This window comes from Embiotoca jacksoni, unplaced genomic scaffold (assembly GCF_022577435.1).
Source record: "Embiotoca jacksoni isolate LCO1_2020_lvr unplaced genomic scaffold, fEmbJac1.0.p SCAF_2, whole genome shotgun sequence".
Lineage (NCBI taxonomy): Eukaryota > Metazoa > Chordata > Actinopteri > Embiotocidae > Embiotoca > Embiotoca jacksoni.
In genome coordinates this window covers 12,990,598-13,010,393 of record NW_027185340.1, presented here as the reverse complement: position 1 = coordinate 13,010,393, position 19,796 = coordinate 12,990,598, and the positions used below count along the sequence as shown (strand labels likewise).

Sequence of the window (19,796 nt, the reverse complement as noted above, 5' to 3'; positions counted from 1 at the left end):
AGCATCAAATCCCAACCGCTAAGACGTCTGAGGATGTTCACTTGTCGACTGTCGAGCTGGGGGCTATAAACAGTCATTCGAGATTAAAGTTACAATCTATTATTCAGGCAGCTGATGTGAAAATTCAAGTCTTCAGTGTTGACCTTATTCTCACATCTGCTGCTGCTCTCCGGCGCTGCTGCCCCCTGTGGTGAGTCGAGTCACCACATGTATGCTGATGTTTCTTTCTGTATAAGAAAATTTGGTTAGAATCTTATTTAAATGAACAATCTAATGTGAAAACAGCCACTGGGCTGCCTACTTGCCTGTTACTCACATGCAAAAACACATGGTGGCTGGTTACTTACAGGAGATAACAGCTGAGGAGCATCAGTCTATTTTTGTTCTTCCCTCATTTAAGTCACTCAGAAGGAGGTCTGATGATTATGGGGTGCCTGAGAATCCGAGATCACACGAAAGACAGGATTGTCTCTTATTTAGTTGGCCTAACACATTTCACAAGAACTATCTGGGACTATGCTTTATGTTACATATGAGAATCTCCTAAACCTAAAGTGCTTTATTGTCCTACTGAGTAAAGTGAATGACATTAAACAGACATGGAATAGAAATAGATGTAAAAAACATTCTTGAGGATGGGGAAAAAAAATGTTGTGTTTACAAATGAATCATTGAGGCTCTGCTGTAACTTCAACCCAACAACAAAAAAAAAAAAAAAAAAAAAAAAAAAAAAGGGGAAAAAAAATATTTGTAAGAAATAGGATTTAAGTTTTTAACTGAAAGCCAGCAGCCCTCCCCAAATCAGGTCACAAAACAAGCAGATGCAGTTCTTAGAAAAGTTATGAGAGGGGTTTGATAAAGATCAGATGATAAAAATGAGCTGTAGCTCATCATGAAGATGTCCGTTTCTCTGGCCTACATACAGTTTAAGGATTTGAGAGGAGCAGCAGCCTAAAGCGCTGCAACTTGTTACCTCTGGATTTCCAAAAAGCCCCTCCTTGGATAAACCCTTCTGCCTGAGCGTCACTATTCACTTCAGTCCAGTCCCCTTCCCTAAACTCAAATACACATTCACTGCCCTGCACACTGACGCGCGCGCGCGCGCACGCACGCGCGCGCACACACACACACACACACACACACACACACACACACACACATACATTCACGCAGCGCCAGACGCGTTTGCAAATAGTCCGCCTGCAGCTTCTGGCACGACTTTCCTTCTGCAGAGACGAACATGAAGACCTCTTGGATGTAACTAAAGGTATTTCCTTTTTAAGTTTTGTTTTGTGGAGTTGACAAAAGTGCTACTACTTTACAGGGTTTTCCTCTCTCTCCTCAGTGACATCTAAGGTGACAACTTTTTGGGGGATTTTATTCCTAGTGTCGGAGCTGATGGATGAATAAACTGGTTAAGTGCACATACAATTTCCCGAACCGTGCAACTGGATGAAAATCGGCATTTAATGGGCAATATGAATAATTCCGTGAAATAATTTACTCCTCCGGACCAAAGGATTTCAAGGTATGCTTTTATTAACCATGACCATGTATTACAAAAATCTATTCATCTCGAAGTATTGTTGCTACGGAGCGAAAATTACTGTAATTTCAACCTGAAGTTGAAAAGCCTCTCGCAGCGATGGCTCTACAGTTGGTTTGATGAATTTCAATGGTTTAAGTGCTTTTCTGTGAAATTAGATAGAGAGAGAGACTCAGAGAGAGAGAGGGAGAGAGAGGGAGAGGGAGAAGGGACGTTTCTTCTGTAATTTAACGTTCTGTTTATTCCAATTTTAAAGACTCAATCGTGTAGCGCTTTTGACTTTTATTTATGTCATTTAACTAATCCCCCCCTCCCCCCCGGATATGCGCATGCGTAGTTACATTGAAAGTCTAACATTTGATACAGGTGCAATGTGCCAGTATAGCTGCAGAGTGGGTGTCAGGGAAGAGGGTATCATTTGTTGTACAGATGGCAAAGCCCTTTGAGTCAAATTATTGGTTTGGGGCTGTTTAGGAAACTGTCTGTCTTGAAATTGGGCTGTGAGAGGAAAAGAAAGAGAGAGAGAGACTACTGTTGTAGTGCATTTTGCTCCTCTGCATTATTCTTGACTTCCTTTTTCTCTTTGGCAGTAGTAATCTCAGAGGAGCGTCTCGTCTTGTGAATGAAGATGTATCGAAGTGTGTGTGTGCCGGCGGCACTGCTGCCTCTCCTGGTGCTGACACTTATGGTGCCCCGGGTGCAGTCGTGTCCCAGGAGCTGTAACTGCTACCAGGCCAACGAAGTCCACTGCACCTTCCGTTCGCTGCTGACTGTACCTCCTGGCCTGCCTTCACACACACGGCGCATTAACTTCGGGTATGGGAACACACACGTGCTTGCAAAATATGCAAGTATGCACACACACATATTCACCGACACAAATAAGATTCTGAGCTAAAGTTTATTGATCTTGGCAACACACCTACAGAGCCTGGATTTAAGTGTCAAACCAGTAATGAGCTGACATGGAAAAATATTTGTTTACGTATTGATGTTTCAGGCTGAAAGTGCTGTTTCTGTACTCCCTGCAGGTTCAACAGCATCAGCAGGCTCCATGACATGTCTCTGGCTGGGCTAAAGAAGACGGAGCTTCTGATGCTCCACAGCAATGACCTCCATCATCTTCCAGATGCAGTGTTCAGAGATATGAAGTCACTGCAGGTAAAAAAGGAAGAAGAGCACCAACGACACGCACTACATGGCCCTCCATGTTGATGTTACAGAACATGATTGAAGAAATGGGGAATTTAATTCGTACCCAAAACAGTGGACTTGACAGTGAACAAAAAAAAAATGTATGACATGGAGATAGGAAGTCATCGTACGGAGGATTCTTCTTGTTTTGAAGTTCTCGTCTCTCAGGAAGCTAGCGGCAGTCAGTGTTGAGGGTCCCGAACTGTCCTTCACCAAAACCAAACAATCAGTTACAAGATTTACTTCTGTTAATTACGAACATAAATCACTACCTCCTCTCATATTTTAACCTTTGACTCTTTGGAGATGAAGGTTTTTGCAGGATGCGAAAAAGTCCAAATTTCCTGTCATCACTCTCCAGCCTCAGGCAGGGAGGACTACTGACTCAAACACAGCAGCACTTGCAGTTTACAGTCGGTGCAGCTCTCTTAACTGTGACCAATGAAAATATTTAAACTGCTTGTCAGAAGATTTCAGTTTTTAATAACATGAGTAATGCAGGGATTATCAAGACGTATAGCATTTGTTGAAAAGGTTTGGAGCTGACACTACACGGATAAATGGGCCTAAATGTGGCGGTCGTACTGAAAGATTAACAAACGGATTCATACAGTAAAGCTTTGATCTGTGAAGCTATGAAATTAATATAACAGTCAACACGACTCTGTTAACATTTATAGCACATTTTTCTAATTCTGCAATGCATAATTTATGTGCCATCATTCTTTTCACTGTTCAGTGACAGGAAACACACTGGACATTTTAGCAGCAACCTAAGGGCAGAGTTAGCCGTCCGAGGGGAAGTGATATTACTCAACAAACAATTGTTCCCTTCATCTCCCAGGCAGATGCTGATATATTTGCCACTCTGTGATAATAGGATCCATATTTCCCTGTGCTGACATCTTCACGTGCTAGATATGTCAGTAGCAGGAGCTCTAGGTAGCCTCCTTGGAGGGCAGATTTATCAAAAGCTTTACAGAAACAAAATTGCACAACCTGATTTTCATGGTGTGCCTTTTTAAACTTTTGGTGGGTTCTTCACACACGACTGGAATAGTAATTGATTCCTCAGAGTCTCCTGTTGGGGATAAAGGGCTAAATTCCATATTCAGAAAGCTGTAGACCCCTAGTGCCAGAATATCCTCTTAGTTTTCCCTGCTTTGGTCCAACTCACAGCATGAATATATTGTCTGTTTATTTGCTGTGGGCTAATTTTCCCATTTTTGCATGTGACATGAATTAAATTCACAAGCATGTGGTGTCCAGTGACAGATTTATGACTGTAGCATAGACTTTTTTTTTTTTTTTTTTTAATCTGCCTTGATGTCAGTTCTTCTAATCTTTCATTTCATCTGCTCACTTCCTCTACCCCCACAGATACTGAAGCTAAGCTATAACAAAATGAGAGAGATCTCTTCATCTCTGACCTTCTCTGGCCTGACCTCACTGCTGCGCCTGTACTTGGATCACAACCTCCTCCAGCACATTCACCCCCGGGCCCTGCTCCAGCTGCCTAGCCTCAGGCTGCTCCGTCTGCAGGGGAACAGGCTGCATCAGCTACACCCTCAGACTCTGTGCACACTGTCTCTACTGAATACTTATTACTTTTCAACACTCAGGTGGGCTTTTACACATAAGCACATCATGTAATAATCAGTGTTAGGGAAGTCTGATTTCAAAAGTCATCAGATTTAGCCTTTTTGTGGTGCTGACGGCGAGGACACCAAAGGAATGTCGACTTAAATAAAAACAGTCAACTAAATTTATAGTTCCTCAACAAAAAATGGGCCATTTGATCATAAATCTGCTGATCTATGCAGTCGTGACAGTCAAAATCAGAGAAGAAATGGGTTGATTTGGGAACAAATAATAGCAAAACATTGCTGCACAGTTCTGGTAGTAATGGGACATTTGACTGCATCTTCAAAGAAACTAATAGCTTTATAAAAAAAAAAAAGGGAACATTTCCATCACTGATTATTAGCATTTAGCCGAATAAATCTCAAACCATAAAACTGTTGCAGCATCTCTTCATCCATTTTCTTATCCACTCATATAATGTGGGTGAGGCCAGGAAGGTGCTGATGAAAACTGTAAAAATGATGGATTATTTTCTTATCTCTAACCTGTAACCGTTCTCTTTCCCATCAATTCCCTTTGACTTTGATTCAACCTCTGTATCCTCTCCTCCCCTTCTCAGGTTAATTTTTTTTCTTGGGTCTATCTTTCCCTCCTTCAGACACCTCGACCTCTCCAACAACAGTCTAACCACTCTGCCCAAAGACACTTTAGCAACAGCACCTCTGCTGGAGACTCTTGTGCTGCAGGCTAATCCATGGAGTTGTGACTGTAGGATGAACTGGTTTCTCACTTGGGCTCTGGCTCATCCAGGTGACTATCATCTCTGAAAAATTATTTGTTTTGTCTCCCACATGCACATGACTTTTAGAGTTTTCAGTTATTGGTTTATGCAACATGGAAATTTCTTGATTGACTAAGGAGAAGAGATAGAGAGGAAGATGTAGTGAGAGGGAACATGGGGAATGGGTTTATCTGTTGATAATTCTAATCTATAAACAGAGACTAAGGACTATCATATCCATCCAGATGAAATGAGATATGGGGTAAACTTCCTATTTAATACATCTGGTTTTGTTATCTCGATACCTTTGGCCACTACTCTCCAACTGCTTTTTGTCACATGTTCATAGTCCTTTTCTCCCATCTCTTCCATGACGCTGTTACAGAGATGTAAAGAAACGTGCTGCATTGTGAAATGTGTCTCATTGATATGCCAGACTTAACCTGCCATGACTAATCCGTGATGACAGCACTGATGTGTGGCAGCTGAAATATAGGCTAATCATTGCCGTGTAATAATAAAGTGATGCATATTTATTATTCATGACTACATGAAGTAACCATACCTAATTAGTAAGAGATATAAAGTGTAATGGATTCTTAAAATGAGCTGGCATGACTAATAAATGACTCTACTATGTGCAAACAGCTGAAATGTGCACTAATATAGTTGTATAGTTTCTACGATGTTATTTATACACTGCTGATCTGCCACAGACGGTGGCAAGATTGCCTCTTAAGTCTAAATTGTTCTGTCTCTCTCCTTCAATTAGGCCTAATGAAATGCCCCAGTGGCCCTCAGTGTCCAGTCTGTGCTTTGCCCAATTCTCTTGAAGGCCAGGGCTTGCTTGAGCAGACTGCCCTGTCGTGCACTTCACCCGTCATCTGGGAAAGAGGAAAAAAAACACCTTTGGAGACAGAACTCAGTGAAATCCAATCAAGTGAGGCCTTCAGAGAGCCTTTAGGCATTGCCTCTCTGGGTCTATCAGACCAGCAAGGGAACAGTGTTGATCTGAGCTGCAACATCACTCACTCGTCCGACTCCCAGGATATTGCTCCTCCTCCAGATCTCTCCCAGACATCCTCCTCTCCTCTCCCACTCGCTCTGTCGCTCTCCCTGGAGTGCCCCGTGGAGAGGCAGGACTATGAGAAACTTTGGAGGATTCTGGCTTACTACAGTGAGACTGCTGTTCGCCTCGAGAGGGAGATCATGCTGAGCAAAGCCCCGGCGTTGGCCTTCCGCTACAGGCAGGCGGCAGAGACAGATGGGTATTACCACACTGGAGTCAGAGCTTCTCTTAAAGCCAGACCACAATGGTTACTACAGCCAGCCATTAGCATTCAGCTGAACAGAGCGCAGTCTAATGGACATAAAGTTCAGCTTATATACTCAACGAGAGTTTCTGTTCGTCCCGATCCTACCTTTCATCTCTCAACAGCCTCTCTGGCTTCTCACCCATGGGTGCTAATCTCGACTAATCATACTACCACAGCACTGTCAGCAGTAGCAGGCAGTAAAGTGGAGCTATCCTGCCCTCTTCTCAGTTCTGTCAACCCAAAAGTACAGTGGATTCTCTCAGATGGATCCAAGCTCATCTCCCCCTCCAGAAGCCTAGATGGTAGGCTCCGGGCCTCAGCTTCTGGTTTGCTTTTACAAAAAGTACGGCTCTCAGATGCTGGGATATACTACTGTGTTGCCTGGGCTGGAAGGGATGTGGATGCTCTCCCGGTGCGACTGGCAGTGGAGGAGTCCTCTGTTCCACTTTCAGGGGAGCAAGTGGGACCTCCTGTCACTAGAAAAGTTGGGGAACATGTCAGTCTGTCCTGCAGGATATCTGGTTCACCAGAACCTTACATGAGCTGGATTTTGCCTGATGGAAATGTTATATGGCGGGGTTTAGCAATTTCAGGTGCACTCTCTATAGAATCAAATGGGAGTCTCTCTCTGCCTAGCCCCTCTCTGAGGGACGCTGGTCACTATCGCTGCATTGCAGTCAACCAGTACGGTAGGGATTCTCTGTCCATGCAGCTGATATTAAATTCACAACACATCCCCGCTATTGGGAGATTTCCCAAAGGGCCACAGTCAGCCGCTGGCCGGTCAACCAAGATACGAGCGCCGTTATTACGTCAAGTGGACGAAGGATCGGGAGATGGAGAGAAAGAAGAACAAGAGAGAACTCTTGTTGGCAATAGAAAGCGTCTGATATCTCGCCAACCAAATCTGAACAGACATTTTTCAATTGGAAACCCACGAAGGCGTGGTCCTGTGAGAGAAGGCCCCCTGAGAAGAGGTGGAGGGCCTGTTTCATCCACTGACCAGAGAAGAAACCGCTTTGAGAACAGACACAGAGTGACAACAAACAAACAAAGGATAGACCCTCAGAAATGGGCTGACCTCCTGGCTAAGATACGTCAAAAGACTAACAACAGCCAACCCATCACAACAGCAAAGCCCACAGCTGAACCAGTCCAAGGAGGCAAAGATACAGACACCAGAGGACTTGAGGAACATGATGATGATGATACAGAACGAGCTGGAGCTCAGGGAGCAGGGGTGGAAGCAGAAACGGAAGGGTCAACGGTTGATGATTCAGTTCTCCAAGAGGAACAGCCCACTGAAACTGTTCATGCACAAACACAGACAAACACGGACACAAAGACAGAGAAAGGCACAGAGAAGTCAACAGAAAAAGCGATAGATGTAGAGAGTGAGACAGAGACACACACACAGACAGAGAAAGCAGGTCCACAAACAGAGACAGCAGCAAAACCAGTGACACAGCAAGTACCAGTCACATCTAAATCAACGTCCGGAACAAATGAAATTGTCCCTGAACCAGTGGAAGGAGACGCACGACGAGCAAACCTCAACACAACCAGAACCGGGCCTCAGAATCCTCGACAGGGACTTGTCCCTAATTTGGTTCCCAACTCACGGCCTCAGAGCCCTTGGAACTCACGCAGGAGGATTGGACAGCGAAGACGAATCATCAACAGGCCCAGGGGTCGACCTTTGACCCCAGCCCAACCTCTCCCTGACCCTGCGAACCCAAGGTCACATACTGTGACACCTGACACTACCACGGATCAGATTGATATGTTGTCGCTGGTGTCAACAGCCACATCTCCAGCTATTTTGTTGACAACGAGTGACCATATAAAGACGGCTAGACATGGAGTGTCTCCGAATCCCGCGTCTCCACCTGACTCCAACACTCTTGGTATCTCCATGTCCAAATCTGCTTCACCCTTGCCGACTCCCCCCTCCCCCTCCCGCTCGCCTACAAACACACACACAGGCATGATGACTCACTCAGCCACAATACCAGACACTGAAGAGTCCACTCTTTTCAGCACACCAGCACCCACTCACTCTAACGTTGTGATTTCAGAAGCACATATGACAGACACACACACCGGGAGCTTCACACACGGCATACAGACACCCACAGAAACACAAACAGCCTCAAGCAAACATGTTGATAGACCCCCAAGCAAACACAGCGAAGACCTAGAGAGGAATTACTTTGGTGTACAACACGAGTCCCACTCTTCAACCGTTCACTCCTCCACCGTTTCCTCAGTATCCAGTGCAGCTATAACCGCCACTGCTACTGCAAAACCCTTAACAACTCCAAGCACTCTCAAGAGAGATCATCCTTCTGGTTATGCTGGCAGCACTATAAGTTCGTCCTCTGCTTTGACTGCTGAGGACTCACTTCCCACAACAACTACAGTTACTCCTATGACTGCAAGTACTTCTATGCCTACGACAACTACTGTTGTTATTCCAACATCTAGCACGACGAGACACACTACAACTACTCCTACCTCTACTACCACGACCCCAACTCCTATTCTGACATCTACTACTCCCACAAATATTCCTACAACTGGAACTTCTACCACCACAATTAGCCCCATTACCTTTACTGTAAGTAGCGCTACTGATACTAGCACTACTAGTAGTAGTACAACAATCTCAATCAATGATATCCCCAGAACACGAAACCCCCCATTTACTACTCCTCCTACTACTACTTCTACAACTACTACTCCAACTACAATCACTCCAACTACCATTTCGGCCAAAACGTCTCCAACTACTACAAGAACAGCTACGCCTACAACACTTTCCAGTACTACCACAACAAGGACATCAACAAGCACCAAAGTGTTATCCAGAGAGAGGCCAAGCCCTGGTCTAGTTGACCCCAGATGGAGGCCTGTTTCTGGTGCTCCAGACCAAAGTCGACCCCTTACTAACTGGAAGAACCCCGGAGCTAATTCAATTCCAGATTCACACAACAGCAGGTCCAAATGGTCCTCTGACCCCTCGCTCCCTGCAGCTCCTGGGGTAAGTCCAAAGCAATTCAAATAATATCATATTTCTAATTTAAAGAGAGTGTTACCCAACAATGGGTCCTAAAGCAAGCACATATGATACAGTACAGCAACAGTAAGAACCAAGACAGGGCAATTTGTTAATGTTTAATATTTCCCCATTTTTCCCCCTTTTAATCATTTCGTAATTTAATCATTTAGTGATTTCTTTGACTTCAATTTTAAATGTAGTTTGCAGTTCATATACAGTATGTTGAACTCAATTTAACATTTCTTTTCCAAGTGAGTGCTGACCCAGAAAATAACAACACACACACGCTGTAGCAACTGTGCAAACCCTCGGGGCAATAGCTTAACAGAAAATGCACAATTGAAGTGAAAACGGTCTAATCTTTATCCACATGTTTATGACAATATTCCAATTTCATGGATTTTCCAGAGTTCTATCAGATCTGAAGAAGAGATGAAAAACACATGTCCCATAATCAACAACATTATGTGTTTTGAGAGCCTAATCCTGAGGGATTTCAAATAATCAATCGTTAATTAATTTCCAAAGTTCTTTTGGCAAGCCCCAGTGGACCGAGTCTCTAGGGCCACCACCAATGAGTCTTTCTAAATCTGGGATCGCAGCAACTTCCAATGTCATTCCACAATACTGCTTACAAGTTTTCACTATTTATAAAAAAGCGATTCAAAACTTTTTGCAAAAAGTATTACTGAGATATTTACATATTACTGCCAGTATATGTCAGGTGTTACTCTCTTATTATAGTCTGAATCCTTCATCCTTTCCTCCATGACTCTGTCTGTTGTTTCATTTGGGTGGGATGTTGTTTTGCACAGAAAGCACTTGATCAGATGATCTGTGGATTGCATTGTGGAGAGAATTGCATCGTTTTATTTGCTATTAGACAGTTCTCACTATGATTGTGATGCACTTTCGTTGGTGCCTGGTATTTAGTTTAAAAATTAAAACTCTAAAAACTGCACAATTCTGCAGCTTTGCAAGTTGAAAAATGTTCATTAGTGGAGCCCCACTCACAGATGTCTTCTCGTTATGACTATTTTTTAATAAGTCAATAAATCTATTTTCCATAATGTCATTTTCCCAGTATAATATGTTTTTAAAATCTTTTGCATAGGCTCCAATTGTGAGATCCAGACCAAGGATTGCAGATCCACACATCAGAACAGTGTCGTTCCCAGCAGAGAGCACTGCCAGGCTGGACTGTGAAGCTCAAGGGGAGCCAAAACCCTCCATCACATGGACCAAGGTTGCCACAGGTACGCACAGTGCAACATAGATATATTTGAGAATATATGTACACATGGATGCATTATAAACAAAAACACACTTAAGTGCATTAGGATATAAATCAGAACAAAAAGCTATATCTTCAAATTACATTGTGGTTCATGGCCTGACGTAAAAAAAGCAAATATCCAGAGCACTTAAACTGGTTTCTTGGGAAAGACTCAAAGCCTATATTTTCAATAATGTTGGAAAACAGAAAAGCTAATTTACCATCTTTAAGTATATTAGATATGTGTATACTGCATATGTGTTATTTGCGTGGCAAAACTATGCAGACCGTGCCTTTAGAGCAGAATAAATAATGGTTTGTATCTACATTCTGAAGTCATTGACTCGAAAGGAAATTAATCTCAGCTCCAGTATTTACTGTGACTAAACACATTTATGTAAAATGAACACATTTTACTGTGATGAAAAAAACAAAAAAAACATTAACACCCAACATTACACACTGGCATGCACACAATAGACTTTTCTCTAGCTTGCCATGTGGAAAAGACATTGAAAGCTAGTAATGGAACATTTGGTGCACTGCATCACTGATTTTACTTCACACTGTGCCATTCAGTTTGCTACTGTTACTGCTTCTCTCTCCGTCTCCATGCCGTCTCTGTCTCTGTGTCTCATTCTCGAACTTTCTTTCCCAATTTGTCTCTGTTTTCTTCGCTCTGTCCACTCACGGCTGCTGTCTCTCGCTCTCTCCTGTCTGTCTCTCAGGAGCGGTGATGTCAATCCACTCCAGGGCTCAGCGTTTTGAGGTCTTGCCAAATGGCACCCTCGTTATCCAGAATGTTCAGCTGCAGGACGGGGGCACATACATTTGCAGCGCGCACAGCTTCCTGGGTCGTGACAGGTGAGGCTACTGATACCGGTTATGCATATTAATGCGCTATGCAGCACACCATTCACTTATAATGACCAGGCGACGCCCAAAATAAGATGATTTAAATATTGAGTATCATATATATGCATCTTGTGCTAATATTATGCCTACTTTTTATGTGCTTGCAAACACAATTACAAACCGATATATCAAAAATATATCATATGACCTGCATATTTCTATTTAAAATATTTTAATAACTTGAATTTTACCGATGTGTTTCTGTATTGAGTATGCGTTTGCTCTGCTTCTTCATGACAGGTTGCTAACTACCCTGGAAGTCTGGACCCGCCCGCCTCGTATGCAGCTGGCGAGTTACAGAGAAGCCACCATTCATCAGGGCGGAGAAGTGCGCTTGGAGTGCCAGGCGGATGGTATCCCCACCCCTCTGCTCTCCTGGGTTCTGCCCGATCGTACTGTCCTGACCTCTGCTGGCTCCTCCAGCAGTCGAATCAGAATGGACACAAATGGAACACTTCACATCTCAGTAACTTTACCGAGTGATCGAGGAGTCTATCGCTGTGTGGCCTCCAACTCAGCAGGTGCCGCCAGTGCCTCTGTGCGCGTACACGTGTCCTCGTTGCCCCCGGTGATACAGCAACCCAGAGAGGAACACCTGCTCTTGTCTCCAGGGAGGCCTGTTTATGCTCACTGCTCTGCCCGAGGTGCCCCACCACCAACCCTGCGCTGGCGTATCCCAGATGGGACCCTTGTTCGTCCATCTCAGTTTCTCCATGGCAACCTCTTTGTCTTGCCCAACGGGACACTGCATATTCGAAAAGTTGGGCCAAAGGACTCAGGAAGCTATGAGTGCACTGCAAGTAATGCTGTGGGGGCTAATAAGAGGACGGTGAAGGTAGAAATTGAAGGGGGAGCAGAGGAAGAAAGAGGAAATGAAAGGAGGAAAGTAGTTGCTACACAAAAACCCTCTTCTTCATCTTTACTAGATAAAGACAGAACTTCGATCATCCCTAACAAACCCTCAGACCCATTCAGCTCTGCTAAATTCTCCCCTTCATCTCCCTCTGATAGACCCAGGACCTTGTCGCTCACCCCAACCTCTTCTCACCAACATAATTCCTCTAACTCACCGACAAAAATAAATAAAACTGTCACTGCCGCCCCCACACACTACACCAACATAAAAAAAAAGAATGTTTCCTCTCTTTCCCCACCCTCCACTGCAACGATAAATAAAACACAAGTCTCACCCAGTATAAACAACAGAAGAGTTACTTCTTCTCTCCCCACTGACAGAAGAGCCTCAGCTGTTTTGCATCCTTTGCCTGTCTCCCCTTTCAGTAAAGCCCGTATTGTCTCTACATCCCCCTCCATTTTTAATGTCCACTATGGGGGGATTTTGCAGCTTCACTGCTCTGTAATTGGCAACCCGGCACCCATCATTATCTGGAGGACCCCCAGCAGGAAGCTAGTGGACATGCACTTCAGGTACAGGGGATGTGGGTGGGTTACAAATTCTGTGTGTTGTATCTTTATATATTGTGGTGATTGTGTTGGCAACGAATTCAAATGTCTACCTTTCTGTGATTTTTACGTATTTTTGTGTCTCTATCTGGATTAAAGTTTTGACCGACGTCTGAAGGTGCATCCAAATGGCACCCTGTCAGTCGAGGCAGTGACAGAGAAGGATGCTGGAGACTACCTGTGCATTGCGCGCAACAAAGTCGCAGATGACTACCGCCTCCTGCGTGTCACCGTGGCTACCAAGCCTGCCAAGATCGAGCCGAAGCAACCACTCAATCAGATGGTGTCATTTGGCAAACCGCTGAAGGTGAGCAGAATAAAAAATATGGGAATTATACTTACAAGTCTCCTTTGCTCCTAATCAAAAATGTTTCTTCAGGTAACATCATCAGTTATTAGGTAAGTCATTTTAATGCCAATTGGTCTTGTTCACTCAATTTATATAGATTAGGACTATTCAACTTTAATAGCTAGCAGTCCAAATAGGAAAATCTTTGGGGGCTTATGGGCCACACAGAATACTTTGGTAATTAATGGCTACAATGAACTAACAATTAACTTATTAATAGATGTATTAGTACATGGAATAAACGAGTCATGTGCACCCCTTTTATTTCACTTTAAGGGGTATCATTATATTCAATTCCAGACAGTGGCGAGTACACTAGCTTGTTACTTGTTGCGGCTAGCAAAGTTAACAAATACTTATCTGACTGGAACGAACAATTTTTATAATCAACTTTATGTCTCTTTAGCTTTACGAGACCTGTGTCAAGCTCACTAACACACATATGGGTTTTCCCTCACTGTCCTGTCGCATAAGATACCCACATCGATTGTCTATTCTTAAGATGTACACTTTTACTTGCGTACACGCTTTGGATTCAGCCTGATGTGCAGGCAGAACCTGGTGAATTTCTGCCCAGTGGGCTGTTGGTTAAAATAATGGATGACTCCAATTGTCTTGGAATTTTGGTTGTTTATGGAATGAATTGCGTTATTCCAAATAAATACTCAGTTTCACCCTGCTAAGATTTATCATACTGAAAAGTTATAGTATACAGTATCTCATGCTGTTGGAAATGTCCCAAATCTGTGAGGGGAAGGTCATTGTAAGTTTTCTGTATCCCAATAGTCCGCCCGTCTTTTACACCCCCACTGCTGAGTTTTTTGTGCGTTATTTTATCTTGAGGCAGTGATATATTTGGGGTCCCAAAGTTCAAGCTTCTAAATGGTTTTTTTTAAATTAATTTTGTGTTTGAAAAGAGCTTCATTTTATGTTTTTTCACTCAAAAAGTAACAAAGACCTGCATCGACATGGCCTTCAGGGGATAGAACTGGGCACATCACTATTAAAAGGCTCAATGAAAATAGTCATTTTTTTATTCAATTTCTAACTTTTTTAATTTCAAACTTTAAATTTAAGCATTTATAAGCATTTGAATGGTGTCTTTTGAGTGTTTTTAAATATCTGGTTGGTTAAATGGGTTTTATGCAGTGAATTTCCCTTTTTAAGAGCCCACATATAGCCACAGAAAGTCTGCATTACTGAGAAGAAAATAACAAGAGAAGCTGTTATTCATCAACAGTTCTTACAACTTACATTCCAATCGAAAAAACCTTTGAATGGTAGCGTCACTGAAACACTGATCCTCTGCAGGTGGACTGCCAGGCATCAGGACTGCCTGACCCAGCTGTACGTTGGAGCCTACCAGATGGAACCATGGTGAACAGTGTGTTGCAGGGGGAAGAAAGAGGGCGAGCACGACAACTGACTGTGTTTGACAATGGGACCTTACTGGTTCCAGCAGTTAGTATGGGAGAAGAAGGGGAGTATACGTGTTACGCTGAGAATCAAGGCGGTCAAGACACCATGAAGGTAAGGAAAACATTTCTTCCTGAAGAAAACTTCAGACATTTCTCTGATCAATCACAAAAAAATTGTTACTACTACTTACTACTTTTTTTTTACTATTTTAATTACACCTTCACAAAAACAACTGATCTATTGTGAGTTCAGTTCATTGGCTTTGTCACAATAATTTGTTTTTTTAAGTCCAAAAATTAGCAACAAAAACTGTTAAGTGATGTCATAATCTATTCGTTACTTCAAGGTCAAAGTAAAGGTTATGATGACATCTGCTCCAACCTTCACCGATGACAGAAGCTACCATGTCGTCAAAGTACGTCTGGGAGCAACTGCAACAATTCCCTGCCAGGCCAAAGGAGATCCTGCCCCGACAGTGACGTGGTTCTCTCCAGCAAATCGTGTCATTCCACGAAGTTTGGGATCTGGTTATTATTCTGAACGGGTCGTGGTGGTTTCAGGTGGAACTCTAGAGGTCCGTACGGCCCAAAAGATAGACACCGGAAACTATACGTGCCGATCGAGCAACTCAGCCGGGGGAAAGAGCATGGTGGTGGGCCTGGAGGTGGAGGCTTCTACCCGTGGACTGAGTGGCCAGGTGGGAGGAGGAGGTTGGAGCGCTAACAGTGGGCCTGGCAGCAGTTATGGCATTAGATCGGGGGACAACACTAATGACGGAGAGATCATCCGGTCTGGATTTACCAGTGGAATCACAAACAAGCTGGGCAGCAATAACAGCAGCAGTAATGGCAGGATAAGAAACACTGTACCAAACATAGGCATTAATTTAGCCACCAGTGGCTCTAATCCTGCCTCTAGGAGTGACAGTCAACATGGATTTAACAGGCCTGCCAGTGGAATTACAACACAGCTTGGTAGAAGCGTAATCAGTGTTGGGGTGGGCGGGTCAAGGAATATTGGCATTAAAGCTGATAATATTGGAATAAACAGAAATGGACCCAATATTATGACTAGTAGTAGTAATATTGTGGGTAACAGTCAAGGCACAGTTAGAGTAGATAGTGTTGAAAGGAATCCTGGGACTAATAATAATGAAGTCACTGCAGGGAGGGCTGGAAATGATGCTAACACTGGTAGAGATCATGGCAGGTTAGGTGGTATTTCAAGAAATGTTGGTGGCTTTAGCAGCAGTGCCTCTAATACTGGAGCTGGTACCAGCACACCCAGAGGAAATGGTTTTAGTGGGAGCACCAGTCCAGGAGGGACCAGTGGCAGCAGAAGAAGCAGTGGTGGCTCAAGTAGTAATGCAGGTGTTAATAACTTTACCAACACTGCTGTGGGTGTGATGACGACAGTGAAGCAGCGAGCAGTTAAAGGCCAAACTGTTATTTTACCATGCCCCTCCCAAGGTTCCCCTCCTCCCCGTCTGGTCTGGTTACTGCCCGGTAACGGCATGTTGCCAGCTCCTTACTATGGCAGCCGACTGACGGTGCACCGAAATGGCTCGTTGGTGCTGCGGGGCGTGCGGTTGAGTGACAGTGGGACCTTGGTATGCGTAGTGAGAAGTGAGAGAGGAGAGGTGACGATGCGGGTGGATCTGGAGGTCTTAGAGCCAAAGGAGGAGACCAGATATCCACACAGGGGTCCTTCAGTGGAAAGACCTCTGCAGAAGAGTGCTGGTTCCACTGAGGGGCCTCACTCAAGAGACGTACTGGATTCAGCCCAGTCCTCCAACTCAAGGCCAGGTTCGCCTGTGCTTCATCCAAGAGTCCCAAATACTCAAAAGCCTCTGCACGGGGGCTTGAGTGTGCCTGCCACATCTCGTCCAATTGTTCCTCCAGCCTCTGGTGGCCGTGTCTCAGCGCCAGCAGTGAGCACTAGAACGGCCCCTCTGGTGAGCATCATCAATGGAGAGACCCTTCGCCTGACTTGCCCTGCGTCTCAAACCCCTGGATACCGTCAGGGTTCTCTCTCTTGGACCACGCCCAGCGGCAAAGTGCTGTCCATGGGTGAGAGTGGCGACTCAGGCCATTACTTAGTCCAAGGAGATGGAACACTAACAGTGCAACAGGCCTCCGTGTTCGACCGAGGCACTTACACCTGCAGATCCACCAGTTACGACTCCTCAGTTTCAATCATCACAGTTCCCGTCATTGTGATCGCCTACCCTCCACGCATTACAACAGGCCCCTCCCCTGTGACCTACACGCGACCCGGGGTTGCCGTGGAGCTGCCCTGCCTCACCATAGCAACACCCCGCGCGACTGTTACCTGGGAAACACCAGACCTGACACAGCTGAGGGTGATGGGTCAGCCTCGTATTTATGGCAACCACTATCTCAGTCCTCAGGGCTCCTTGGTCATACAAAACCCGACAAGTAGGGATACAGGATTTTACAGATGCACTGCCAAAAATGTAATAGGAGTGGACACCAAGGCAACCTACCTACACGTAATATAATGGGATGAAGCAAACACACACACATGCGATGGAGACACAGACTCCACCATTTGTTTGACCTCTTCTTCCGTTAACACTACGTGTCCCTCATGCCCAAAGCAACTGCAAAGCTCTGTGCTGGAGATACTGCTGAATCTCAGAAAGGACACTACTAACATACAGCATATGTGTCATGTATGTATTTCTAATGTGTGACTTTGTTGTCAATACTGTATTTTTTGTATTAGGAGCTGAGCGATTGTCTGCAGATTGAGTTTTCGTGCATTTTTCTCTGCATAAACAAATGTATAGTTTTCTCCAGGTGGTGCTACAGATTTAACCTTTTGTTCCTTGCTGCCTGTCTCTTTGGCTTAAAAGCCATTTGGAAATCCTTTCATAAATGCAGCAAACGTGCCCATATTTATAGAGACCCTTGGGTATTTTGAGGGAACACAGATAACTGCAATATTTTTTCCCAGCAAAATTGTCTTTTTATCCCTACCTTGTGTTAAAATGTAGGGAGGACAAAATGAACCGTGACAATCCAAAAACAGGACTTCAATATGAGTATTTATGTAAAAAAACGCTGAAACTTTTTAAGATTGTAACCCTCATGTGAAGGACTGAAAAATCACTCTTCCTCTTTGCACAGTTGCAGTTTTAATGACTGCTACACTCAATAATACAAAACCAAAAACCTAAACAATGATGCTTTACTTGGCTTTATTACTTTACCAGACATTTGCACTGAACTAGTGTAATATAAAATACAGTGTATCATTGAGTCACTGAAAATCAAACAGACCACACACTCTTGCACAGTGAAGTTATTTTTGATTTACAATTCTCTGCAGTCACATACAGAATTCAGTTTGATGTCACATACAGTAACATTATTCTGTTTGATCTGATGTGTATAAAGCATATTTTTTATAAAGGAAATGTTGCAAATTAGGACAAAAAACACACTTGGATTTAAATGTCATGTTGGCATTTACCTTATTTACTTTGCATATGTAGCATACAGTAACTTAAGAGGGCAGCATTATTTGTATTGTACTCTCACGTGTCACATGAAATTGCAAACTATTGTGATGATAGAGTACTTCTTATTATGGCCTCTTTAGGACTTCAGAACCTTTTTAGTAATCTTGTGACTGACAGTATCTTGTACCACTGACTGTTTCTCACATTCTTACAGCAACAGGGGGGAGAATGAGATCTAGCACAAATTATTCGTACAAACACAACAGCCAGTTCTTTGAAGAATGTTCTTCGTGATTCCTTTGATATTTAAGATTGTATAAATGTGTGTTTCAAGAGCCCGCTCTGATTTTGTGCACAAAGCAAGCAGTTCATGATTATATATATATATATATATATATATATATAAATATATGTTTCCATACTCTGCTTTTTAATGTTTTCATCGTGTCCTTAAATTATTTGTCTTGTAAAGACTGTTGTGATACACCTGTTTTTTTGTCATCAGGAGGAAATTCTGAACTATTATTATGCGTGTTTGATGTCTCACAAGCCATTGAGGAATCCTCGACATACTTGTAACAGCTTCATTTTATACTGTAAATAAAAATGGAAGAGAACGGAAAATGTTTACTCCATGAAATGTCAACAGCGAGTGTTTTTGTGCGGAGAGTCAGTGAGAAAAGAAAACACCTTGTGGGAGGGCGAGAGAGCGCGGGAGGAAACTTTTCCTTGGGTATATTATGAAAACAGAAACTCCTTATCCCTAGCTCAGCTGTCAGACCAGGAAATGGGGTCTTAACTGTAGATGAGACATGTTGATGACATCATCCTGCTCTCCCCGGGAAACGCAATAAAACTCACAGCAGCCTGCGGAGCAACTCCACGCTCCTCCCTGCATGAGCTCACACCTGGTGTTTACACTGAGTGCAGTAAATATTAATCCTTTAAATTAATCACGACAATATCTGCAGGAGCAGTGTGACGTAATGGTGAACTACTTTGGCTACTTTTTGTTTTTTTTAAAGCAAATCATGGCAGCTATACATACCGAAGGTTTGCAATGAGGGACGTCCAGCTAAGAACCTCTGCGAAGCAAAGACACAAAAACACCTGAGCTGTCAACAGAGCCATCACACCCTGCATACAGTAAATTTACAACTTTTAGACCCTTTTCTTACACACTACTATATTCACCATGTTTGTGCAACAAGATGCCTTGTCTACTTCAAAACCAAATCTGACTACAGGTACAAATAGATAAACATAAATATTCACTTTTCCCAGTTGTGAAGCACTTCTAAATTTTTGTTTTGAATTAAGTGCCAAATCATATGGGAAAATTTGAATGTGCAAATATTTGTAGAATACTTAAATGAAAGAGCATTTCTGAATGAGGGCTCGCTA

At 43.5% G+C, this 19,796-nt stretch overlaps 1 protein-coding gene across 1 annotated transcript; it reads left to right on the top strand.

The window, feature by feature from the left end:
* Positions 1 to 1,231: 1,231 nt before the first annotated feature.
* Positions 1,232 to 19,023, top strand: LOC138201271 (matrix-remodeling-associated protein 5-like). The gene is made up of 13 exons (XM_069154621.1): positions 1,232 to 1,267; positions 1,346 to 1,528; positions 2,137 to 2,362; positions 2,578 to 2,707; positions 4,121 to 4,362; positions 4,983 to 5,134; positions 5,878 to 9,464; positions 10,597 to 10,738; positions 11,487 to 11,622; positions 11,914 to 13,101; positions 13,237 to 13,444; positions 14,798 to 15,016; positions 15,252 to 19,023. Exons 3-13 carry the CDS (start codon positions 2,169 to 2,171, stop codon positions 17,424 to 17,426), a joined length of 8,373 nt encoding a protein of 2,790 aa, XP_069010722.1. The 5' UTR covers positions 1,232 to 1,267; positions 1,346 to 1,528; positions 2,137 to 2,168; the 3' UTR covers positions 17,427 to 19,023.
* The last annotated feature ends 773 nt before the right edge of the window (positions 19,024 to 19,796 follow it).

What these genes read in the sequence shown, in the direction of transcription:
- LOC138201271 (XM_069154621.1), top strand. Translation starts at nt 2,169, where the DNA reads ATGAAGATGTATCGAAGTGTGTGTGTGCCGGCGGCACTGCTGCCTCTC. An exon ending in CGCTCCCTGCAGCTCCTGGG is followed by an intron (nt 9,465 to 10,596) that starts GTAAGTCCAAAG and finishes TCTTTTGCATAG; the next exon opens with GCTCCAATTGTGAGATCCAG. An exon ending in ATGGACCAAGGTTGCCACAG is followed by an intron (nt 10,739 to 11,486) that starts GTACGCACAGTG and finishes TCTGTCTCTCAG; the next exon opens with GAGCGGTGATGTCAATCCAC.